This window comes from Equus asinus, chromosome 3 (assembly GCF_041296235.1).
Source record: "Equus asinus isolate D_3611 breed Donkey chromosome 3, EquAss-T2T_v2, whole genome shotgun sequence".
Classification (NCBI taxonomy): domain Eukaryota; kingdom Metazoa; phylum Chordata; class Mammalia; order Perissodactyla; family Equidae; genus Equus; species Equus asinus.
Genome location: NC_091792.1, coordinates 145,720,542 through 145,747,392, shown reverse-complemented (window position 1 = coordinate 145,747,392; position 26,851 = coordinate 145,720,542). Strand labels below are relative to the sequence as shown.

Genomic DNA, 26,851 nt, shown 5'->3' with positions numbered 1-26,851 from the left:
TTCCTTGAGTTTTTTTGGTGTGTGGGGGGAATGGGGGAAGTGATGGGTAGTGATCTGGGGAAGGATCAGTATAGTCCTTCAATGGTAAATCCTTCTTTGGAACAAGGGTGGAGTAGAAGGGCAGTGTGGAAACTGCTCCCTTCCCTTCAGGGACCCCCAAGGAAACAAAAAGGGGGCTGAGAGTCAGTGTGTCAATTCGCTAGACCATCTACCGGGTCAGGCTCAAAGTGTCCAGAAACAGGGAACTCCTGACCAAAGTCGGTGTGATGGTTGTTTGAAAATGAAATTAAATGTTCACGATCGATTGCTCATTTTTAAGTAAAAATAATGAATCTGTAGGATACATATATTATCAAACCCATCTGTGTCAAAAGAATCTCTACACACACACATAAATATGTGCACATAAAAAATATCTATGAAAATAAAGAAGAAAGTTAGAGTGGTTGCCTCCAGCAAGGTGCAATGGGGAGCTGATTGTAGACAGGACACTTACATATTTCAGTTTACACCCCCTGTGTGATTTCAAATGTTCAGCATGACATTTTATAAGTTTAAAATAAAAAAGAAGCAAATAAACCAAGGAGCATCCAAATGCCACAGAATATATTTAACATAAACTCATGCTCATGGTAACATACTTTAAGATGACATCACAGGGTCTTCATTATGAATTTTAGTTGCTTTTGTGCTCAGGAGAATGAGAAGAAAGAGCTGAAGGGCTCTAACATGTACTGACCACGCTCTAAATGAAAGGGGTGATGCAAAACTTTTCTCATCAACTTCTCATCTACACAGGTATTAATATCCTGAATCTTCAAAGGAGAATTAGATGTCCAGAGAAGCTAAACTACCTGCCCAAGGTAGGAAATGGCAGATGAAAGACTTGAACCCAGGAAGGCACTTGCCTCACAGTAGTCCTTGGAAGTCAGAAGGTCAGCCATGTTTATCTACTTAGTCTTGTTGACAACCTTCTCCTCAGAAAGCTGTACTTCTTGGAAATCTGACAGAAAACTCTCCTAGGGCATAGGAAATAACATTTTAATGCTGTTCTTATACCTTGATTCTAAATTGCATGAGTAATGCTTTGCACTTAAGAAAGATCTTTTATCTGAGTCTTTTACGAGCAGAACAAAACCAATTATTACCCACTCCGCTTCATGATTGGAAAGGAAGATCTTAATCCCTAATTTGCTGACAGGGAGACAGGAGCTGCCAGAGATGAGGTGATTTACTGAAGGTCACACAATCAGTCTATGAAAGCCTCAGGAATAACTCAGAAGAATCGTGACAAAAGAGCAATTGCCTTGTACAATTAGCAGCTTATTTCTGTATCCTAACTACCATATTCCACCCTTTCCCATGCATGTGGTAAGCTCCTCTCTTCTCTCCCTCCCTACCATAAGTGGGATTTAGTGCTTTTTATGTAAAAGTACTTTGTCAAAAGTGTAGATCCCTGTAATTTCATCCTCATTTCCCTTCATCTATTTTTAAAGATCTTAGCGCAATGAGTTCTCCAACACTTCAAGTGGTGTAGAAAAGACCTGTTGAAAAATCTCTTTTCTCTTGCTGGTTCCTTGGCCGCAGCATCAAACCTCTTGCAGAAATCAAGGAAAAGTTTAGTGCCACTATTGGTAAAATCCCCGAGGAGATGTCTGGACTTCAGCTACAACACCAAGGGTAGGGATTATCCATGTTTGAGACAACTTAGACCAAGTTCAGCTGCTGCTTCAGCTGCTGGCTCCTGGGGTTGCTGCTTCCTCACAAACATCACTGTGATAGACACACTCTATGATGACTCCCAATAAGTCACACCCTTTTTAATCTCCTTGCCTTGAGTGCTGAGATATGCAAAGGTGATAGGATGAGATGTCACACCCATGACTGTATTACATTATATAAGACTCTGCTTTAGCAGACTAGACTCTCTTCTTTTTCCTGCTGGTTTTGAAGAAGTAAGCTGCCCTGTTATGAGAAAGCCTGTGAGAGGGCCATTGGCAAGGGACTATGGGCAGTCTCTAGGAGATGAGTGGCAAGCAAACAAGAGAGTGGGGAATTTCAAAAATACAACCACAAGGGAGTGAATTCTGCAAATAATCATATGAGCTTGGAAGAGGACCCCAGGATTCAAAGAGAAATACAACCCAACCAACACCTTGATTGTAGCCTTATGAGAGCTCAAGCGGAGAACCCAGTTAAGTCTTTTCTGGACTCCTAACTCTCAAAACTGTGAGATAATGAATGTGTGGTTTTTTAAGCCACTAAATATGTGCTAATTTGCTACACATAATAGAAAATTAATCCAAGCATCTTTCCTTTTTAGGTAAAAAGGATAGTAACACTTAGGATTTTTAGGGAAAAAGGACATAAAGTATTAAAGTGATATCTTAAAGATATATCTGAATCTAATGGGTACTTTGACCTATCGTAATACAAAGTAGTGAAGACAAAAAAAACAGGGAAAGATATGGGACATGAAGGAGGCAGGTGTCCAAAGCATGTAAGTCTAACTATTTGGAACTATCTCTCATCCTGTGCCTTAAAAAATGGGAAGAATATACTGTAAATTATTAATTAATTGAGGAAATGTCATAGAGGCATGGCAACATCAAAACTTAATGCCCCAGTAGACCATTCATGATCACCTAAAATTGAACTGAAGTTATGCTCAATATTGAAATAAAGAAGCAAAGCCGGTATATGAATCATGTACTTAGATCCTTGTATGACCTTCCAGGTCAGTGTTCTCAAATGTGACCTTCTGTTAGCTGTCTTTTAAAATGGGAATTTTTTTAAGTTAAAAAATACAAGAATGATAATAAAGGATTCTTGAGAACCAACCTAGACTTAACTGAATCAGAATCATAAGAGGTAAGACCTGTTATCCACTCACATCCCCCAAAACACACATTCCACCCATAAAGGAGCTCATAATGTTCCAACATAGTCAGTCTAACCATTGGTATTTGATGTTACAGGGCTCATCCTAATTATGCCAATTCTTTCTGCGATAGATGTACCTTACAACTAGAATCTTACACATCCAGTTCAATGGTTCCTAATCTTGGCTGCACATTATAATTACCTGGAGAGCTTTATAAATCCTGATGCCCAAGCTTCTTCCCAGAGCAATCACATCAGAATCACCAAGCATGGTACCCAAATATTTGTAATTTTTAAAGCTTCCCAAATGAGTGCAGCACGCACTTAAATTTGAGACCGTTGATGTGTAGATAATATCTTGTATTTTTTTCATCTTTTCTAATACACAGTTATATATCTCAAAACCAAAAACACTGCCTGGGAGGGATGTAGGCCAACCATGATTGCCCCACTTTGATAGAACACAAAATTGAGGCTGACTATTTTGGGCCATACTTTAATAACTTCTTCTGGTTGAATTTTATGTTTATTATCTTAATTTCTAAAAATAAATAAATAAAAGCCCCCAATCCATGCAATGTAGGTATCATTATCCTAGTTTGTAGAGACAAGAACACACAGGCCACAGAATCAGAGGGAGCTGCCTAAACAAGTAAGAGATGGACTTTCAAGTCCGAGTGACACTAAAGTTTATGATATCTGCATGGTAGTAATGATTCTCAAAGTGTGGTCCCCAGAACAACAGCATCAGCATCACCTGGAAACTAATGAAAGACGCAAATTCTCTGCCCCAATCTCAGACCTACTGAATCACAATCTTTCAGGCTGAGGCCCCTCAATCTGTCTTTCAACAAGCCCTTTGGGTGATTCTGAAGCACACTAAAGGTTGTGAAACACTGTACTATTTTCTGTACACTGTACTCCTTTTCTATCAACTGCCTACTTTTGGAGACTCAGTTTAGCATATGGCAGGAGAAATAAGAACGTAGTGGTGTCGGTGACTCAGTGGGTAAGACAGGGTGAAGGGCTGAGAAATTTTCTCTCATTGTCTTCCCTTTCTCCCCTTCCCCATTCAGATTAACAATCTATGTTGGAAATGAGGAAATGCTATCAGAGATATAGGACTGGAAAAAGATTGGAGGATTCTGGTAATCTTTATATGCAGTGGTGCCTTGCTGTGTTGAGCCACTTTCATATAAATGTGACTGTTTTAAGATGTTGATGAATAGTTTACCCTTTTAATCAAAATATGGGGGGTTTTTGGGGCCAGCCCCATGGCTGAGTGGTTAAGTTCACGTGCTCTGCTTTGGCAGCCTAGGGTTTCCCTGATTCAGATCCTGGGCACAGACATGGCACTGCTTATCAGGCCACAGTGAGGTGGTTTCCCACATAGCACAACCAGAAGGACCCACAACTAAAATATACAATTATGTACTGGGGGGATTTGGGGAGACAAAGCAGGAAAAAAAAAAAGATTGGCAACAGTTGTTAGCTCAGGTGCCAATCTTTGAAAAAAAAAAATATGGGGAGTTTCAAGGGCGAGCCCAGTTGTGTAGTGGTTAAGTTTGTGTGCTCCACTTCAGTGGCCTGGGGTTTGCAGGTTCAGATCCCAGGCATGGACCTACATACTGCTCATCAAGCCATGCTGTGGTGGCATCTCATATACAAAATGAGAAAGATTGATACAGACGTTAGCTCAGGGACAATTTTCTTCAGCAAAAAGAGGAAGATTGGCAACAGATGTTAGCTCAGGGCTAATCTTCTGCACCAAAAAAAAAAAAGAAGGGAGGAGTTTGCAAAGGTTTCATTAAAAATGAATATCTCAATTGGTTCCAGGGAAATGGTTTTTTGATCAGAAGAGCTTGAGATAATTGGTGTTCAGGAAACCAAGGGTAGTTGGTTTGCTTTCTCTGATGCTAAGCTGGTTCAGATTGCTGCCATTCTGTAAAACATGGGTGCTGCTGTCCTGCTTCAGTGCCTCTCTCACTATATTTAAGGGCATGCTTATCAGAGTTGTACATTTGACTACGGGTAAATAAAAATTAAAAGACCACTTTTGTTGGATTTATCAGAGATATTCATTAATATTTTCTGAGCAAACTGTGAAGTCTTTTCTTTAAAAGAAGTATATAAAATATACTTTGGGAACATTTAGGTCTGATGGAAATTTATCTCATGGGGCAGGGTGGGAGGGGACAGAAAAAACAATGGAGAGAAAAGAGAAAATACAGAGAAAGAGGAAAGAAAGGAGAAGAGGTGAAAGAAAGGAGACAAGAAGGGACAAGGAGAAGAGACAAAGAAGGTAGAAAATGAGGATAGGAATGGAGGAATGAAGAAATAGAGAATGGATCAGAAAGTAGGAAAAGGGGGAAAAAAAAGAGGTCGGGAAAAGAGAGTGAAGAGGAGAAAAGGCAGAAAAAGGACAGGTAGGCAAAGAAAAAAAACGCAAAGAAAGCAATGAATGCAGACTTCGGCGACTGAGCAATTTTTTGTGAAGTGCCACTTAGAGAAGATAGGCTGCAGAGATGCTGGCTCCGAAGGTTAATGATGGCAGTAATCATGATTTCAATTTGCAACAAATGGGATGAAAGGCAGCCAGACCCCAAAAGGAGAGACCTAGAGTGATGGCAGTGGAGTAATAAGACAGCAGCAGTCAAGGAACGCGGGGATGCTGAGAGCTTGGATTAAGTTCCCTTTTATTCAACAACCATTTTGGAGCTGCTGCACAATCCACGCTTACAGAGGAAAAAGTTTGCTTATTACAAGATCTCTGAATCGGATCCGAGGATGTTCCAGGAATACTTTTGAAGTTTGATCCTGTGATTAGCCTTCCTTTAGCACTTACTTTTGGCCAAAACTTGGTCTTTTTCACCTCCTCTCCTTCCCCACCGTTGCTGCTCAGTGGTTTGCAGTTGTCAGTGGTCGGTGCAGCTGTTTCATTGTAAGTGCTTGCTCTCTGCAGCCTGCAAGTGGCTGCAGCATTCGCATAACTAATATTTCTGTAGCCTAATTTTCAAAACCCCTTTCTCTTTATGTATGTTTATTATATGTGTCATCTTGAAAGATGACATATCAAGATTCCTTTTAATGAGTGTCCTGCCTGTGAGAGGTGAGCACCCATCTCCATTATATCTCTCCCCTTCCCACCCAGGCTACCCCCACAAAGGCCTGGGTGTTAGCAGAGAACCAGGTTTTGGAGGAGTAATGAGGAGAGAAAAATTTAGAAAGCCCAGGCGAGGAGAGTGGTGAGGATTGGAAATGGAATAGGGACAGTCTCCATAGAGTCAGAGAGATGGTGGAAGGTTGTGTGCAATACGCAGGATGGAACCCTATAGAAATATTCTGAAAAGTCAACTAGCACTGCAAACTCTCTGAGTAAATTTTTTTGTGGATACCATAGAAGAGGCAGAGTTTCTCATCTGGGCTGCATGAGGTTGGACAAAGGTAGCATTTGAGGTGGTCAGATTTGAAGAGGTTGGAATTAACAGAAACATTTGGACACTACAGACTTCTACAGGCCATGGAATTGGGCCTGTTAGGGGGTAAGTTTGGGGAGGGATCAAAGCAGTTTAGTTTGGATCCAAGGGGTACCTGTAGCTATTATGGTTTACATATGAATGAGAACATAACACATGTTGGGCTGTGTGTACCATTTGATGCACAACCATTTGACACTTTTAAGGATGAACCGCTTTCAGATAAATTCATGACAGAAAGTCTTCTCTCCTTATTCAGATGATAGTCTCCCTGAGGACAGAAGCCTCTCTTCTCTGGCTTTTGAATATCCTGCAGTATCTAGCTTAATACTGAGCACATATCAAGTATTCAGTGAGAATGTGTGCCTGATGGATTGCCTGGACCACTCATTGTGTCTCACCCCCACTCTCTGGCGCACATGGGATATCATTCCTTTTGAAGATGATTCGCTCAGGAGAGAGGATCGTATGCACACTCAGATCACAGACAACTGGACACAGGGACTACCTACAGACACCTGTGGCCTAGAGTCATTGGCAGCGTGGTCTTTTAGAAGGTATCAAACTTACAGTGACTTTTCTCCAATGCTAGAAATGGAGTTTCTGGATGGGCCTCAATCTATAGTCAAGGTTCAAGTCAAGCACCAGACTATAATTAAAAAATGAAGAGAAAATTGAAGCTTATTGAAATGATATCATTATAGCTGAAAAAGAAAAAAGATCCCAACTAAAAATCAAATTGAGTAAACCTTTCCGCTATACTCATCTTTGTTTAATGTGCACCTCCATTGTACGAGCATAGTTGTGCCAAAGCAAATCAAAGTCCATGTGGATATTGACAATATTCCCATCTAGGAATGACTGGTATGAAATGTACATATAATGCGGCTCTCACAGCATGGTATATTTTCCCTCTTTCCCTCTCACTTCTCAATCCTCCTCTGAGAACAGTATGAAGATAAAGTAAAAAAGAAAGCTCTTACATTCTTAAATCCTCTGTAAAGAATCTGGAGCTCCTTCTTGGTAAATTTGCTCTGAGCTTCCAGAAGCTCAAGTGCCTCAGGCCGATGCCTGACGGTGGCCATCTCCAGTTCATCTTCCACGCTGTCTGTGGAGGAAACCCAAAAAGCATCTTAAGAACAGCCACTGCTCACCAGAGCTTACACACAGCAACACAGGAAAATGGAACAAAATGTTTCCTGGATATCTGTGATTTTCCCAGGGGAAGGATTCTCCCACTATCTTTACACTTCCCAGAGTTTATAGTATTAAGCTAAAACAATTCTGCACAATATTTTTTCATATTTTCTAGTCATTAGATATTATAATACTAGCATCTTTCCAGTACAGTTTGAAAAGTATAAAAAATCACAAACAGGCTTAAAATGTGAAATTTGTGTGTATATACCAAGTACTAGTTACAAAATTGAATTTTAGTTTAATAATAATTAGTACTACCCTTGTATCATATAACTATGAGATAAGACTCTGCTAATACTCTTTGAGGATTCCACTGAAATAAAATATTTCACCTGGGGCTACAAACAAAATAGTCATATCAGGTGCGGAAATGAGTAAAGTCATCAGCTGCCAGTTGGACTGGCATAAACCCAGTCTTCATGGGTGCACACTGGGTGGACAGGGGCCTCAGGGAACTTCTGTCTAGACTCTATTTTGCAGTCAAGGGAGTCCATAGCAACAGGTAAATTCTAAAATATTTTACTTTGTTTTGTGAATTATATTTATATTATAGTTTCTGAAAGATGCTCTATGCAAAAAGAATTTGGGGTCCATATAGATTTGGGAAATGCTGTAAATGTTAACATAGTTTGGGAAGAAAAAGTAGAATATAAAGGCTTTGAGAAAACTTGCAACGAAGAATTCCATTTTTGTTTAACCAAGCTGACGGCAAAGGGTGTTTGTTCATAGAACTCTTTCTCCCCACAGATAACATCTGGTAACATCTGCATATGTGCCCTAGTGTCATGTATAATACAAGTTGAGAGGTGTCACGATATATTAGGACCTGGATGTTCTGGTCTCAAAGTCCAGCATCCTTAATTAGGTTCAGCTTCTTCACAGTAGGGCCCATTGGAGACCTAAGGAATTCTTCCTGCCATAGTCTATTCCACGCCTTAGCTAAGGAACTCATGAGGAACAGAAATGTCCAGGCCCAGTACTGAAGCTATGGCTTTCCTCCATCACATTCCTTTCTCTTGGCTATAGGCTCCCAATTCAGAGAGGTGAGCCTCAGGAGAACAGCTTCTTCTCACCAACTCTCTCCCTAGGACCACTAGTACTCCCAATTCAATGTCTCATTTGTCAGTCGTCATTTTGATATTTAATAATGCCTTTCACTAATATCTGTACCTACTTATTGCCCTGTCTCACTGAGCACAGTGAGGGGCCAGAGCTCCCACTTAATAGGGAAAAGCAGGTCAGTGGAACTCTATTCTTGGCCTGTTCTAATCACTGCCCTCAAGGAGTTTACAAAAGACCAATAACGGCGATGAAACAAATACTTGGGACGGTTGTGTTTGTCACAATGAGGAAGCAGAGATAAAACCAAACGTTTCTTTCATACTTTTAATATTATAATAGTTTATTTTGGAACTGTCATATGGAAAAGCCGCAGAATAGTGGTGGATGGATAAGAATAATAGAAGAGACATGAAGGGATGGGAAGGCCAAGAATAAACTCTGAGCTGACAAGAATAAAATTGATGAGAAAGTAAGCAGGGCCTGCACCTAAAGGTTGTGAAAATCGCTAAAAGTAGCTGAGAAAGGCAGCTAAGTATTAACAGATTGACCTCAGCCTGGGCTTTGTGGGGAAAATCAAAAAGCCAAAATGGGGCTCCTTCAATTTCTCCTTCGTTCATTGGAATGAATGTGTTGATTCTACTCAGTGGGTCCAGAGCTGGAGAGGATGAAGGAAGACGATGCTCCCTAAGATTGCCGTTGATCCACTGAACCGAGCTGTGTTGTAGTTACTGTAGTTACCAATGTGGAAATAAATGTCATGGAACAGATTTAATGTAAGTAAACAGTAACAAATAGAAAGGTTCTGCTTTCTTGAAAAATGTCCAATGGAAGCTTCCTTTGAATCATTTACAATACAATTTCCTCAGCTTAAAATGTTTCCCTTTTCTTTTTCCACCTGTTGAAATGTATATCTCTTTTATGATCCAGTTCAAATATCACTTCCTCCTCTCTGAAGCCTTTCCTAACTGTCCACCATGCAGATTTGATAGTTCCCTGGTCAGAGTTCTCACACCTGACCTCTCATGTAGCATGTAAAACACATTATGATTTATTCATGTTTATCTTTTCCATTGTGAGCTCCTGGAAGACAGGAGCAATGTCTTACAGATATGCATATCCTCTGGACCTAACATAGGTTCTGATATCCCATGGTCACTCAATAAGTATTTGGTGAATGAATGAATGAATCAATAAACAAATGACGTTGCAGCTGAAGTTTCCATTCCTTTGGAGTCCCTTGAACCTCAGCTGCCCTCTAGAAAATTATTTCTCAAATTGAAGTTTGTGGCCCATTGGTGGACCTTAACTGCCTTCTTTGGAATCACTGTGTTCTCTATGTATTGTTCCAAGAAACACAGCATAGGCAAAAGTAGAGGAAATTTTAATCAGATTTCCTGAATAGTCTTTCAATCATAGCATAACCTCCTCCAGACCTAGTGACCCTTCTCTTGGAAAGAAAGAAAACATCGCATTAACTTCTCAGCCTTTGTGACCACACAGCAGTCTGAACCATATACCAACATAGCTTCTTCCTCCAGCTGTCTCATACTTGCAGATGCTGAGACTGAGACAGAGACGCAGGGCTGGAGGGTCAGTGTAACTGAATTACGTGTGTGTGATAGGATGAGCATCACATGCAATATTCAAAGCACCACACTTGAAGTGTCTGCCTGAGGACTCTTGTTTTCCCAGCTGGCTTGTACCTTACTTCTTAATGACTCGTACCTGCCAAAGGGCTGTTTCTATTTCTAGGAGGATGACAGGCTCTAAAAACACACCTGAAATCATCAGCAATCACTAGCATATGATAAGTTAAAAAAGCAACACCACCTAAGCCAATCAAGACTGATTCCTGGAGGCAAACTCTGTGGAGAGCACAGCATGAATCTGCACAGAACTGTGAAATTCATGAGGTGACTCAGGCCCCATTGAAGAGAATGCATTTGGGGGGATTTTAATACAATGCTTAACATTTCTCCAGCTCCTGCTATATGCCAGGAGACGGGCTCGGTACTCTATCAATGTCATTCTAATCCTCACAATAACTCCAAAATGAGGTATGATTGTCCATTTTTCAGACAGGTGGATACTGAGCCTCATGGAGGTGAAGCAATGAGTGGCCAGGTGTGACATAGGAGAAAAGATAGAAACAGGATTTACACCCAAGTAGTTGATGCCAAACCTTATGTTCTTTCTACTTTGCCCTGCTCTCTCTCAATAACAACAGAAATAACAATGATAAAAATAACATTTTTATCTCCTCTCCTCTTTCGCACTGTCAAATGTCTCAGAAAAGTTGACTATATCCGCTGGGTCATCTTCTTCCACCGGCTCTCTTTTTAATCTATTGCAATCTAGATTCTGGCCCTGTTATGCATTGAATTGTGTCCCCCCTAAAATTTGTATGTTGAAGGCCTAACCCCCAAAATGACTATATTTGGAGACATGGCCTTTCAGGAGGGAATTAAGGTTAAATGAGGTCATAAGGGTGGGTCCCTAACCAAATGCAACTAGCGTCTTTATAAGAAAAGAGAGAGACACCAGGGATACACACAAACAGAGGAAGGGCCATGTGAACATAGAGTGAGAAGGCAGGCATCTGCAAGCCAAGGGGAGAAGTCTCGGGAGAAACTAACCCTATCGGCACCTTGATCTCGGACTTCCAGCCTCCAGAACTGTGAGAAAATACATTTCTGTTGTTTAAGACCCCCAGTCTGTGTCATTTTTTTACGGCAGCCCTAGCAGACACATACATCCACTTATCTTCAAATGACACACAGCACTAATAAAAGCAGGTTTTGTTGTGCACAGTTTGCCAGTGTGCTGGGTAGTTTGCTAGCCAACCACATCACTTAATCTTTACAACACCCTTCAAGAGAGGGATTATGATCCCTATTTTACAGATGAGGAAACTGAGGCTTGGAGAGTCGAAGTCACTTACTCAAGATCAGATAGTCAGTTAGTCATGAAGCAGGTAGGTGTCTTCAGCACCCTAAAGTCCAACGTTTTAAACATTTACTGAGATTATTAATAAAAATCACCACCCTTAGAGCTTTGGATCTAAGCCTGGCTGTATATTATCTCATTCTAATGCCGACCAAAATATTATGAGATATCTGTTATTGCCCAGCGTTTACAAGGAATAAACTGGGACTCACAGAACTTAAATAGCTCACGCAAGGCCATGGCTAGTGAGTGACAGAGCTGGGAATTGACCTCTGGCTTTTTGACACCAAAGATCGTGGGCTCAGTCAATATGCTATTTTAAGAGATGGTAGCAGTTACATTTTTTGGTCCTAGATCCTAGGGGATGGAAGATTTGAAACCACAGACCAGGAGGCCATAGAATCCCCAGTGCCTCAGGATGGATGTGCCCGGCGCCTCAAGGCGATCACTATGATGGCGGTGGATGCTGTGCTGATTTAGAAACACGGAGAAAAAGATGCGGAAGCCATGAGATCTCAGAGCTGGAAAGAACACCAAAGGGTTGCTTTTTCACATTTTACCACTGAGAAATTTAGGGTCAGGGAAGCTAAGAGGTTTGTCTGGGCTTAAAAGCAGAACCAGGTGGGACTCTAGCCCACCTGGCCTCTGAATCGTCTCTGGGCCTCTGCCAAGGTAAGACAATGCGGAGTCCTGCTGACTTGCTCACTCTGGGGCTGCTTTGCATCCTGAGACAAGCTGAATACAAATAGGGTGGTATTTTAATTTATGTTTCTTCTAACAGATTTAATTTTAATCAGACAACAAATTCTCAAACCTAGACACCCTTGAGCTTCCTGGCCGTCTCCTTTTTGTTCTTTGTTCCTTAGATTTAAGTGTCTCAGGGCCAAGGCTGTCCTATGTCTGAGTCAACAGTCCCCTGAAGCTGTGACACAGTTGGGCTAGAAATTGGAATTCAAATCACTTGGGAACAACAGAACGAGTTTTAAAAATAGGCATCTTTCTCCCCTTTCTCACAGCTTTCTTAAAATCCAGTAGAAGCTTATTACAGCTGGACTCGTAATTATGCAAATTTGACTTTATCCGAGGTCAAACCATCCCCTCCAGAACTTAACTACAGAACGTCTTGCTTTACAAACAACTATGAGTGCGAGGCCGGCCTTCCTAATACACCTGTTTGTAAACAAGGTCTGTAATGCTGAAATAAAACCATTTTACAAAGAACAATGTTATTCCATTCTAGAAGTGGGTTCAGAACCCAGGCTGGGCACACAGAGATGAGTCCTTGCCTTGTCATAGCAGGGAACACTGTGGGGCTGTTGCCACATTCTTTTCCTCAGGACCTGCCAGAATACTGGCTAGCCTGGTGCAACAGCATCTAGTTTGGCATACTAAAAATGCTCAATAAAAAATGTGAAATCAATGAATAACTATTTGAAGCATCCCAAGCATAGTGGATATCTCTACAGGAGGTCCATTTCTCAATACAGCATGACCTTTCTTTAAAAAATGTATCCATTTTTCATTATAAAAAGATCCATAAACACTATAATTTTAAAATTCTATTTGAGCTGAAATTGATTTGTCTAGCCAAAGATTCAGCCAACTTGACTTATATTGCTTTACCTCATTTATAAAAATACTTTGCGCCCTTACTCCTAATGTTTACTCTTAATGGAATTGGTTTAATAGTGACTTGATCCTATGGCAATAACATCATGATGAGGATGAATACCTTCTAATGATGCATATTATTAAATATTTAGAAGCTTGGTCCAGTGGTAGGTATTGGAAGAGAATCTGACTAATTTTGCTCCAGATTTTAGCATCACACTAAGCAATGCTCAAAGATTCTTCTTCTTCTCTTTTTTTTTTTTTTTGAGGAAGATTAGCCCTGAGCTAACATCTGCTGCCAATCTTCCTCTTTTTTTCTGGGGAAGACTGGCCCTGAGCTAACAGCCATGGCCATCTTCCTCTACTTTATATGTGGGACGCCTGCCACAGAATGGCTGGAGAAGCCGTGCATAGGTCCACACCCAGGATCTGAATTGGCGAAGCCCGGGATGCTGAAGCAGAACGTGCTAACTTAACCGCTGCACCACTGGGCCAGCCCAATGCTGCAAGATTCTTGACTGTATCTTTGGAAACTACTCCTGAAAACTTCTAGAATAAGGAGGAGATGTTATTTGTTGTTTAATGTTTTAGTCTGATACATCAGGGCTAAGATAAAGCTGCTTGGGGGAAGATTTCCAAAACTATTTTTGATGGCAACAACGTGAAGTGATTTCTTTCTTCCCTTCTTTTCTACTTTAAAAACTTGTATGGGCACGGATAAGATGCCATATACTCAGTGCATTCCATTCCTGAGTTCCACCCCTCACAACGCTCAAGGGGTTGGAATTATAACCAGTTGAGGAAACTGATTTTCAGACGTTAAGGAATGTGCTCAACCCCGCACAGCTGCACCACTGATAACTAGGGGAGATGGGATCTGATAGAAATCTGTCTTTCTTTTTCCTTCTATAATTTGACTTCTTCAGATGGAGAGTTCAAACCTGGGCCAGGCCTTGTAAGCAACTCTTTAAACTTTTTGAATTTTAAATGCTTTATCTCAAGAATGTGAAGGCCTGGGAGCCCTCTTGACTCTTCCTTTCTTCACAACCATTCACCCATCCGCCCACCAGAAACTATCTTCAGGTGCACATGGAGGGTATATGAGCAATTAACTCCAAGCTGATCATGCACAGACCACGAGTAGAAAGAAATCAGCCCATCGGAAAGACTGCAGGGGCCTAGCACTTCCCAGACCACCCTGAACCCCTAAATTTTTGTGTCAGATATGTGTTTCTTTAACTCTGGCCCTAAAAGCATATTAGGACCAAAAAAGCCCTTTATAATTAGTACTTTATCCTATTTAATATCCATATATCACATGGAAAATGAAAAGTACTTTGAAAACAGCCAAGTATTTTGAACGTCTTCTATTAAAGGTGATCGTTGGCAATGACATTGCAATTTCCATTCCAGGAGAACTTGAATTTGCAATTTCATGATTGTATTCAACCACTTATAAAATATAACTACACAGAGGAAAATTGCTAGAACTAATTCTCACAGCACTTATGGATCGATTGTCTCTACCTTATTTATAAACATAAATAACTCTTTCACACAAGCTTAAATTTTAAAATATAATCACCTAATTGGAAGGCTTATTATTAGCATTAACCATGTTATTACTACAGTAAGTCATGAATGGTTCCTTATGATAGGCACTATTATTTCCCAGCTAGTAGGGTCTTGCTTGCTTTTTGGTAAATGAGGGAAATAAAAATTATATTGCCAGTCATTATAGACAGAGAGGAAAATCTACAATAAAAATGCTGGGCTGGGGGAAGGAATCAAGGAATGTGACTGAACTTACACACGAAGGCAGACCCAAAAGATTGAAATTCTAGTCAGGAAAGGCAACAGCTGAGAGGGACTATGATCAAAGAGAAAATTTAAAAAGTAGTGAAACATGGAAAGAGATAAAGAAGGATAGCACGTAATAGTTCACTAAATTAAAAATGCCCTAACAAAAGTTTCTCTTAAACTTTGACAGACTTTCTCCTGTTTGTCCTAAAAATCGAATAATAATAGCACAACACTTTTTATAGCCTTTGCTCTGTGAGCACTTTATGTATGTTAACTCCTAAAGTCCCGATCAGCACACTATGGATGCCATATTCTGTTCTGTAGATGAAGACACTGACACGGAGAAATTAAGTAACTTGCCCACGGTCACACGGTAGCAAAGCCAGGGTACGAACTCTAGAAAGTCTGGTTCCAGAGTTCACGTAATGAACCATTGTATTGTTCTGCCTGCCATAGGAAAGGAGGGAGGATAATGCCCCACCTACCTAGAAATCACATGCCCAACCAAGAATCAGAAAATTAGTAGCAAAGGGCTCAAAGCAGAAAATAGAGTCATGTTAGAATTCAAAGTGGCCTTGAATCCAGTCTCTTGACTTTGTAAATGGTATTCAAATCAGAGCCTTAGCTTTAGTGGTTGTAAATCAAGGCGTTGGGCACATCAGTGGAAGAACTGAGCCACGACCTTGATCGTCTTGACTCCTAGGCCAGCACTTTGCTGAATGCCTGTCACAATGTCTTTTATTAATAAGAGTGTCCCCATCCTCACTCTGTTCACAATTTTAATAAGCTTCTAACTCCATATCAGACGCAGGTGGGCATGGGGGAGATGGGGCACAAGCTATAAGGAGCCCACAAGCCACAGTGACAATATCTAACATTTGATGGCTGGCTTTTCGTAGTAAACAAAATTATTTTCACTTTCATTATTGTAGCTAAACATCATGATTACTCTGTGCACAGATAATGTCACCCTGCTTTTACAAACAAGGAAATCACTGTTGGGAGCAATGTTGTAACTTATGAAAGACCCAGTAATAGGAAGCCGTGGAATCAGGAGTTAAACCCAAGTTTACTGACTGCAAAGTCTAGAAGTGACACCTAATTACCTGAGAACAAAGAGGGGAACATAAAGTTGAAAAGGCACATGTGCATATTACAGCAAATAATGATAACAGTAAAATAGCCACCAAATCTTTAATCAGTAGGAAAAGCCTTTCTCCCATTTTCTTTATTTCAGAAGGTGATGTGCAGGTGATACGTTTTTAAAAGAGTGTTAATTAAAAATCTTGCATTTAAACAATCTACTGTAAAGGAATAAGCATTTGGAAATTTTCCTTAAGCAAAATACAATGCCCGATTCATGACATTACTGTGTTGCGTGTTGCTTTAGAAAGTCGATAGTAAATAGATGGAATCTATTACCTAGGGAATTAAAAAGAATTTGGGTAAGTTTAGTGATAAATTCTTGGTGGCATATTAGGGGAACGTTTTGGACCTAATATCAGTGATGGTAATCATATTCTGCCACACATTATCCATCACTGCCGTGTTTAAAACAGAGTATTAGGAAAACTGAGCAGTCATCTGGTTTTTGCTATGTTTCTTCTAGGTTTAAGCTGGTTTCTTGGTTCAGAGAAAGTTAGACTGCTTAGTCCAAATGTCCGGGGGGACATTTATGGTGTGACTAGGATAAGTTAGTAAAATCTCTGTGCCTTAATTCTCCCATATGTTCAAAGGCATAAAAATGAATACAAAATTGTACCTGATATTATAGTACAAGGTGACTGTGGGCATTAAATAAGATGGTACACATGTCTGGCACAGGGTAAATACTCAATCATAGCAGTAGTGTTATTATTTGTAGTAGTATTTGTACTGATTACGGTAACGTCTAGTGTCACTCTTAACACGATAAGCAAAACTGTGTCTGGGACCACTCATTTTAGCAAATTATTCAGTTGCTCCAAATTTTTGTTTTCTCTGGGTCTATTTCTCATTGCTGACATTGAATAATGTGTTTAACCTCTCCAAGCCTCAATTTAAAAATCTCCAAACTAAGGATAATATTTGTTTCAATTTTATACAGTTGTTTTGAAAGATTGCTTGAATTACTGACATATAGTAATTGATCAATAAAGGGCAATGATTATGATTATTAGTAATTACTGCATACAGACTAGTGAGGCATTGTTCTAGTCCTCGCTTCAGGAATGAGGGCTCTGTTACTACACCTCTTGAGTTTGAATCCCTTTTCTGACTCTTATGGCTATACGACCTTGGGCAAGGGCTTAGTCTCTCTATGCCACAGTTTCTTTATCCATCAAAGGGGGATAATAATGGGACTTACTGCAAAGGACTGTCGAGAGGTCAAAGTGAAAAGATGTATCAGAAGCATTTAAAATAGAGCCTGGCACATAGTGTTTAAAATATTAATTATTATTATCTCATTTAATTATTAAAAAGTCCTTTAAGATGAGTATTATTTTCCCCATTTTAGATGGCTAAATTGACGTACAAGGTAGTTGAATAACTTGTCCAACAACACGCAGCAAGAATAATTCCATCAGTCATCAAAGCCCTTGCCCTAAAAATTGCACCCCGTGGTTTCTTTTTGTAGAGACTCTGAACTGAGCAATTATTGATCATGGGATCCACTGGAAACCACAGTTTCCTTTGGGACCTTTTATAGTCTTCCAGTTTATTATTGGCAAGAGAATAAGGACCATTTTTTGGAATGGAATTTGAGGCAATTACCCAGCTATATTGCCTGTCATTTCCTCCCACGCACTTTATGATCTAATAACCTGGACAATTTGCTATTCGCTGGACAAGCCTGCATTGTCACCATTAATCCTTTTGCTCCCACTATTTGTGCTACATGGATTTGCCTTTCTTCTTCCTCAACCTTCTCTCTCTATTCTCTTTAATGCTTATCTCACTGGGATGGGGCTTCACAGAGGAAAGGCCTCCTCAGACTCGCATGCAGCATGTGTAATGTGTGCTGTCAACTCTGATTGCTTTGTATATCGTTGATCTGCTTGAATACCTGTCATTTCTTCTGTAATGTGAACCTCTGGAGACAAGAGATGTATCTCAGTTATCTAGTTACTGCTAATGCCTAGCATGGTTCTGGACATTAAAGACAGTTCATTCATTCATTCAATATTTATTGAATGCCTATTATGGGCCAGGCACTGTTCAAGGCACTGTGGACACTGAAATGAACAAAGAAAACAAAATCCTTGCTCATGATGACCTTAAATTCTAGTGGAAAGTCACTAATAGGAAATCCAACTGGAACTGTCAACTGAGTGGATGGATATATGGGTCTGGAGTTGAGAAGCACAGTCTGGGCTGAAGGTGTAAGTGTCAGAGTCCTCACCATATAAGTCAAATTTCAGACCATGAAACTCAACGACGTCGCTAAGGGAGTAAATGTTGACAGAGAATAGTAAGTCTTCTATTGAATGGAAGAATACATAAAGGTATTAGAAGGGCCAGAGAGTGTTGGGGCCTCCAGAGTAGGCAAGCCCAGAACAAGATCATACCAGAAATTACCCAGTTTTTAAGAATTACTTTTGGTGGTAGGTATTGCCCCCTGGGAACATGTTTCGGAGCTTCCTGCTTATGGTAGTGTTCATCAAGATGAAAATAACTGAGCTGTATGGATATATTTAACATTCATTGAACACAGACACAGTTTCCACAATGGTCTTCACATATTCTGCATGTTTTAAAACGTTTGTTCATGGAAAAGTGGTGTCTGTCTTTGAGTCCTTTTTTCTTTAGCAGCCAGGAGCAACTTGGATATAATCATGCCTCTCAAACAACAGTGCCTAAACTCATCTTAATGGGACCAGAATGTGGCGGTTATGGCAAAAATCATAGAATGTCATGTGGCATCACCAAGTGGAAAAAGAGTTGAATGTGACCTGAGAGAAAGGTCACAGGAAGAAAGCTATGGAGCCATGAGGCATGGGGATTTATTGCACAGGTTCTGCCCCATCTCCCCCGTTAGACTGTAAGCTCCTTGTGGACGGGATCTATATTTGGCTCGTTCATGGTGGCAACCTTGGCACCTAGGATAATGCCTACCAAGTAGTAGGTATTGATGAAGATTTGTCAACTGACTAAATGACCTGGGCTTGGGTCCCAGCTTAGCCACTTAGTAGCTATGCAATTTGGGGCAAGTCACTTAAAATCTCAAATCCTCAGTCTCCCCATCTGTAAAGTGAAGATAATAATAGCACTTGGACAATTACTCTGAAGATTAAATGGAATAAGGTATATAAAGCATTTTGCATAGTGCATATTGCATCATAGGAATCCACATGCATGCTTTCTGCTATTATTGTGATAATTTGCCACAAACTCTTCTAACATTTGCTCACCTAAAACATTAATTAATTTTACACTGTCATTGAGACAAATCAAATTTGATTCTTATTACCTCCAGGAAGACTCACTGGAGGATGTGCCTACCCCTAAGCAGATTCAGAGAACACGACAGTGTACTGTGGAATTGTTTTTCTACCCAAAGTCGCAAATGAGAATGTTTTGCTGAAAGGTGAATAATGTTTCCTCTGTTGCTTCATCTCCAGAACTTGTCTTTGTTCTTCTTCTTCTTCTTTTTTTTTTTCTGAAAGCTTGCAAGCAAAGATGGGCCAGTGTTTCCTTAAAGAATTTCTGCTCATCACTCTTGCTGCTCTATATCCCCTGGCAAGAAAGCAATTTGAAAGTAAGAAGGTTAAACTTTAACCCTGCAATCTAAGCAGATAACAGAGCATCGCTCTGTATTTTGTGGACCTGGTGGAGTGTAAAATTGAGTCCGCTTGAAGTTTGGGCTCTCATTTCAGTGTCTGAAGGAAACTACAGACGCTGGCATTGACTACACTCATGTTTAGCCCAAATAGTACTTCTTAGGTCAATGCAAATGGAAAATAGATATTTATGAATGACTCCTATTAGAAACTGCATGAGTGACCAATCATGAAATAGTTAATAAAAGAAAAAAAGAAGAAAGACTTTTGTGTATCTAAACTTCTATGTAGCTTCTTATAAGTAGTCATCAGTCTACCCCTTTTGGCACAAATTAACAGTAAGGAAAATAGTGGAAAAATCAAGTGAGAAGCAAAAGATTTCATCATACAGATAACCTGAAGAAAAACCCAAGATACACCAATCAACAATAAAGCTGGTTTCAAAAGTAGCTTGTGTTTTTCTGATACTTTAAGCCAACATGTCTAAAATAAAACTGTCATCTTTTCTTAACCTGATTTCATGGGCTTCTCTGTTCCTTATTCTTGCTTATTGTCACCATTATCCGTTTGGTGGAATCACTCTGTCCCTTTCCTACCTTTCATTCAGTACCACCAATTGTTTCCCAGTGTTTCCAATACACCTTCACCACGTGTTTCAAATCCACCCTCTCCCTTCCGTCACTATCACCTTATATTTAGGCCTTTGTCTTCTCTCACAGGCAGAAAAGTCTAGTGGTGAAGGCCCGAAACTCGGCATTACATTGTTCTAGGTCAAATCCCTGCCCGACAACTTGGTAATTGTGAGATCTTGGGTTAGTGATTTAATTTCTTTGTTTAGTTTTCTCATCTAAGTGGGGATTATAATTAGGCCTTCCTCATAGGTTTGCAGTAAATATTTGCAATAATTCTTCAGGCTTAGAATAGTGTTGTGTTCAATAAGGCTTAGCTGTTGATACCGTGTCTTGCATAGATGTTTTAAGCAGTTTCCCAACTGATTTTCTTGTTTTCTGTTTTGACCCTTAATAATTTGCCTGTTTTTTGATTTATGCTTGTGTCACTTTCTTATTCTCAGTTTCAGATGGGTCCTTTATTCAGAAACAATGTCCAATTTAGCATTTGCTTGTGGTTTTGACACCGTAGCTGCATCTTGTCTTTAATTGTTGCTCTTGATCCTTTGCTAGTCTTTTCTCTGACTTCAAGTTCATCATCAACTCTTCTGAAGTTTGACTTGTGTCCAGTTCCCTCTACTATTGGCTGGCTTTAGCCATCTCAAAACCCAATCAAGACAAAGATTCACTCCCTATTTTAATCCAGCAATCCCACTTCTGGGGATATATCCAAAGAAAATGAAAACAGGACATTGAAGAGATAGCTACACTCCTATGTTCATTGCAACATTATTCACAATAGCCAAGATGTGGAAACAACCTAACTGTCCATCAATGGATGAATGGATAAAGAGGATGTGGGATGTGATATATATATGATAGAATATTATTCAGTCGTGAGAAAGAAAGAAATCCTGTCATTTGTGACTATATGGATGGATCTTGAGGACATTATGCTAAGTGAAATGAGCCAGAAAGAAAAAGACTGCATGGTATCACTTATATGTAGAATCTTAAAAAAAAAGTCAAACTCATAGAAACAGAGAATAGAAAAGTTGTTTCCAGGTGCTGACGGATGGGAGAAACAGGGAAATTTTTGTCAAAGTGTATAAACTTTCAGCTATAAAGTGAATAAGGTCTGAGGATCTAATGTAGTATATGGTGATATAGTTGATAATGCTGTATTGTGTAATTGAAATTTGCTGAGAGAGTAGAACACAAATGTTCTCACACACACAAAAAAGATAAATATGTGAGGTGATGAATGTGTTAATTAGCTAGATGGGGGAGAATCCTTTCACAATATAGAAAAATATCAAATCACCACAAAGTACAATTTAAATATCTTATGATTTTGTATATCAATTACAACTCAATAAAGCTGAAATAAATAAATAAAAGCCTCGATGACTCCCCATTGCCTCCCTTCACTGCAGAGTAAAGTATAGCCTTGTGTTGGCTGCAAGCACCTTCAAACTCTGGTCCCAGCCCCTCCTTTTCTAGCTGCTTCTCTTTCCTGCTTCTCACCACTTCTAACTGTCTTAAGCGTCATCTTTTCAAGTACCTAGAATGCTCCTACTTTTTTTCTCCCTCCAGCGAAATGATGATTCTTCTCCAAAGGGCCCTGCTGAAATAATACCTCTTTGTGAAACGCACCCAGGTAAGAGTCAATCTTATCTCTATGACTATAGTAGTTGTGATCATCACAGTAGTAATAAAGTAATAACAGCATCAGCAGCCAACATTTATTAACCACTTACTAGCCAGTCACTGTTGTAAACACTTCATATGCTCATTTAATCTTCGAGTGAACATATAATATTTACTATTATTATCTCCACCTTGCAGATGAAGAAATGGAAGCTCAGAAAGGGTAAGCAACTAACCTAAGGTTTCTATGGCTAGTTAGTCACAGAATCAGGATTTGAATCTGATAGACTAGTCCCAGAATTGTCATTCAACTACTTAATACCTTTCTAGTATTAACTCTCGCATGATTGTACTTGTATTCATTGTATCTGAGTGATATATATATACATGTTTGTTTATTCCGGCACAATGCCAGCCTTCAGAGGTAGTGATGTGTGTATTCCCCTGTTCCTGGCACTATTACTTTTCAAATAGTTAGTGCACCATAAATGTCTGCCATGTTGAAGTGAAATCTGCTAAACCTGCCAACAGTAAACAGCTGTCCTAGGACTCGTGCCTCTGTCTTTCCTATACCAAGACTCATTCATGATTTAATGGAGTCTCCTGGTAGATACATGATGGACCAGGAAAAAGAATGCCCCTCTTTCCATTTGTCACTAAATACCTATGTGACTTTGGGCAAGACACTTAATCTCTCCATTTCTTAGTTTGCTAAATGGAGACTTGTGATCTGTTATTCTGCCAGGAGTTTTATGAGGATGAAATGAAATAACCAAAAGAAAGAATTTTAAAACATGTAAAAGACCATACAAAGAGAAGGGACAAATATTCTAATTAATAAAACACATAGTTTACAACAAGTAATTGATAGTGCCAATTGGTATTAAATCTGAGTTAAGAAGAATTTCCAACTTTTCCCATTTCCTACTTCTCATGGGTAGTGAAGTACAATGAAAGGAGGAAATTTCATGCTAGCTTTGACACATCTACCATTTGTCATAGCCAGGAATAAGAAATGCCATCTCGCCGGCTCCTACAATGTTCAATCTAGGGGGAGACTTCAGGTACAGTCTGTGCTGCTCATTTGTAGATGGTGAGACTGAGGTCAGAGAGGAGAAACAACTCATTCAAGGGCTACCACAGTCTCCCTGAACAATACGGGCTGCAAAGAGTGTCCCAAATTGAACAGGTAAGTGCAAAAAGACTCTGTCTTTTTTTTGTTTTTTTTTGTAAAAACTGACCAAAATATTGAACATAACTAGAGAATTGGTAAAGTACAAAGACTCAAGAGCTCCGTTGCTGGGGTTGACCTCTCCCCCTGCCCCACATCTCTTACTGACGATGTGATTCAGGCAAGTTAATTAACCTGTCATCCCTCTGTTTCCTATTCTGTAAAGTGAGAATAATAGAGTCCATCTTATAGGATTATTTTTGGGCTATAATAAGTTAAACTGTGCAAAGCACTTAGAACTGTAGCAGCCACATCGTAAGTGCTAGGTGTTTCTTAAATAAGTAAAAATAACACCTGAGAATTAAAATATAATGTTTTTAGGGCTCATACATATGATGAAACGGAAGGACCTTGGTTGCTACTTGCAAATTAAGTTTACAAACTCTCGTAGGTTATGCTTCTCTTCCTCCAAAGATTTTCCTGACTATACGCCCGGGTGAGAGCCTTTAGCTGAAGTCACTAAGGAGTTAGCACGAGATTAATCAATTGTCAGAAAGTTTAATATTTTTAGAAAGAATTTTCTGGAGGTTACTGTTGTATTTACAATTGGCAGCATGTTGGCAGTTCAAGTCACTTTTTGAAAACAAATCCTCCAACAGCCAAAAGCTGATGCTTTCTCTGCCAAGAGAGGCATCTAAAACTTTTCATCATCAATATACTACCAGGAAAAACAAATTATACTGAAATGTCATGCTGGATTTGATACTAAAAACTGGAAGTTAGGAAATTATGTTTTGCGATTATACAAGGTGATATGCTGGTGGAGGCTTATTGGATATGAGTAGTCTAGCCTCACGATTACCTAGTCATGTTCGCTCTCCTGTGTCTACTCAAATCAACAACAAAAACCCCTGGAAAGAAGCTTTAACTTAGTGAATCAATTATTTTGATTGAATGAGGGCACCAAGGTTTACCAGGTGGATGTTATTATGAAGCTAATTTAAATAAAAACATGCATATAAGTATAAACACCTATAACCAAAAATTTCATATTTTGTCTTTTGCATTAGTTCCTGATTACTATCTAGAAAGTAACTTTTTGTCACCATAATGTCTTTTGAGTAAATAGGGAAAATGATTACTTTAGAAAAAAATAACTGGGGCATAGAATGATAAAGTGAATTACTCAGAGTTATACAATGGGGAAATATAGCCACAGACTTGACAGCATTTATTTTTTTTTAAAGTATTTGTGCTCACATAGAGCATAGTAGCTAGGAATTTCTTGATACTAAGCCATCCATGAAATAATTAGTTAAGTTCTTTAATCCTATAATTATCTACAGAATATTAAATACATTTTTGAGCCAGTTGTCAACCTCCAAGATGTCTTGGAATTGGGAATAAGAAGAAGAGCAGTGTGACTGACTCAGAATTGTCACTGGTCCTATAGATCCCCAACTCCTAGCTGCGAAGAGGTACAGAATCTGGCAAACATCTCCATTGGTCCTCCTGAGCCTTCTACATGCTGTGTGCTCTGGGAGGCTGGCCTCTGTGTATATTATCTGAACTCCTTGCCCTTCGGCTTCCTATTGGGTTTGGCCAATGGGAAACCCCATCAGGTGATTGGAGCAGAGGAAAAGAGAGAGGTTGTGGTATTTATTCTTTTGGCTCCCTCCTTGGTGGAAGTTGGGTTGATAGTGGCTGTATTCCTCTTCCAAGGGCCAGAGTCCCTGTTGTGAACAGAGTCCCTCTCTGATAGTTCTAGCTACTGCTCTGCCTTTCTTCATCTTCTGGAAACTGTCAGTCTAGAAATGATAACTTTCACTCTTGCCAGCACTTAGTGCTTCACTAGCCTTGTTGGGTCCAGAAACCCTGCCAACACCTTTGCAAACAATCTCTTCATTAAACCCCATCCATTGCCCCATGTAAGTGTGCCTTATGTTTCCTGCCTGGACACGACTGATACCAAATCATAGAAATTCAGTGTTGGAAAGCACTGGGCTTGGAGTCAAGTTTCTCATCCCAGATTCTTTTTTAAATAGCTCTGTAATTTTGAGCAAATCATTTCCCTTCTCTAGATCTCAGTTTCCTCATACATAAAATAGGCTGTATTCCATTTAAAAGCTATTATTATAATAACCTATAATACTTATAGTGTTTAAAATATGATGAACTTTTGCTTAGACACTATCTAGTCCAGTGTACCCTCCTATGAGCCAAACTCCTGAAATTGCCCTTCAGTCTATCCTTGAATATTTCCAGTAAAGCTTCTTCTATTCTATGACAGTCCTGGTGTTGACAGAAGGAATTGGTCTGGGATCTAGATATGAGGTGAAGGTACATGTCTGCCTGTGGTCCCTTCACACTCTAAGGTTCTCTGATTGGTTATCTAGGTGCTCCATAGTTCAGCAGGAGTTTGGGCTTTTCTGCAGGAAATATTTTCCTTTTGTTATCTGCATAATATTGATAAATTTCACACTCCTGCCATAAAAAATGAAGAGCCCTTTCTTATCTGCCTTCCTGAAAAAAGAAGATGGAATTTAGAATGAGTGTTGGCCCTTTGTTAAACTATCTTTCAGCCCTCTAGCTGTGAAGCTGCATGGCATCTGGTGGAGAAGATTCCCTCAACCCCATGCAGGTCATCGAAGGCTAGAACCGGCCTGGTCAAACCAAACCTCACCTCAGGGTTCTCTGTGGTCCAGCAGGCGGACATTTGGTGCCCATGCATTTCCTCCTGGTGGCCTAGGGTCCTCTGTCACTCTAGTACCCGGCTGTAACCACCTGCCTCTTGCCTCAAGTTCTCATATCATCTTTTTCAGTCCTGTGTCCAACTACGTAGGGCCTAGATCATGGATAGGGATCTAACGAAACACTTTTCTACTACAACGGTGGAATTAATGTGCTTTCCTTTCCAATAATCTACTTCTCCATGCCGAGGTTTTGTGTTGGATGGTCAATGGGGAAGGTAGTGGCTAGTGGGGGAGGGAGTTTTATATCTGTAGACCTTCTTAGGTCCACAAATCATAGTCCAAGCCTAGTATGGGTTCAATATCAGCCAGTTTTATGAAATCCCACTTTTATAAAAATATCAGTTTTTAGAATCATTCTGCTCCTTTTTTTAATATCTTTTATTATTATTTTTTTCCTTTCAAGAAACATCCTGACTTTTCCCTCACACTTAGTCAAAAATTGCATCCTCTGTGAACATCTGTTTGGGATACGGCTTTATCAGATACTGGGGAAGGAATAGTGCTAACAGGCATGACAACCTTGTTCTTCCTTAAGTGAATGTAGAGATCCATTTGAAAGTTACAGTTTACCTGTCTACTTTATACAAATGACTATTTGTTTTTGGTAAATATCTGGTAAACTGGCAATTTTGATTCAAACTTGAATGGAGAAAAGCAATGGCTCTAATAACCAACATTTACTGACAAATAGTGGCAATAAAAATGTCTGCAGCTTCAATATTGTGGAGGGTTAGGGCTTTGGCATTATTCCGGATCATGGCCTGGGCTGCTGGTGACATGCTGTGTTTGGTTTGCGAGATGGTGTGCATGTGTGCACAATGAAGGGAAAAAGTCAGAGCAATGTATCTCAACCATAATTTAAATGTTTTTGTACGTAGCATTATTACTAATAAAAGTAATTTTGCCCTGGCCCCTCCCCTCTCCCCAC

General features: G+C 39.7%; 1 protein-coding gene across 8 annotated transcripts in view; it reads right to left on the bottom strand.

The window, feature by feature from the left end:
• The window catches only part of KCNIP4 (potassium voltage-gated channel interacting protein 4), a 1,061,619-nt gene that overhangs the window by 102,573 nt on the left and 932,195 nt on the right, over positions 1–26,851 (bottom strand). For 7 of the 8 annotated variants that reach the window (XM_044767769.2, XM_070506137.1, XM_070506136.1 and 4 more), the window contains exon 2: positions 7,343–7,467. In XM_044767769.2, coding sequence (XP_044623704.1) covers positions 7,343–7,467 — 125 coding nt within the window. The remainder of the gene's footprint in view (positions 1–7,342; positions 7,468–26,851) is intronic. The other variant, XM_070506139.1, reaches the window with a different exon arrangement.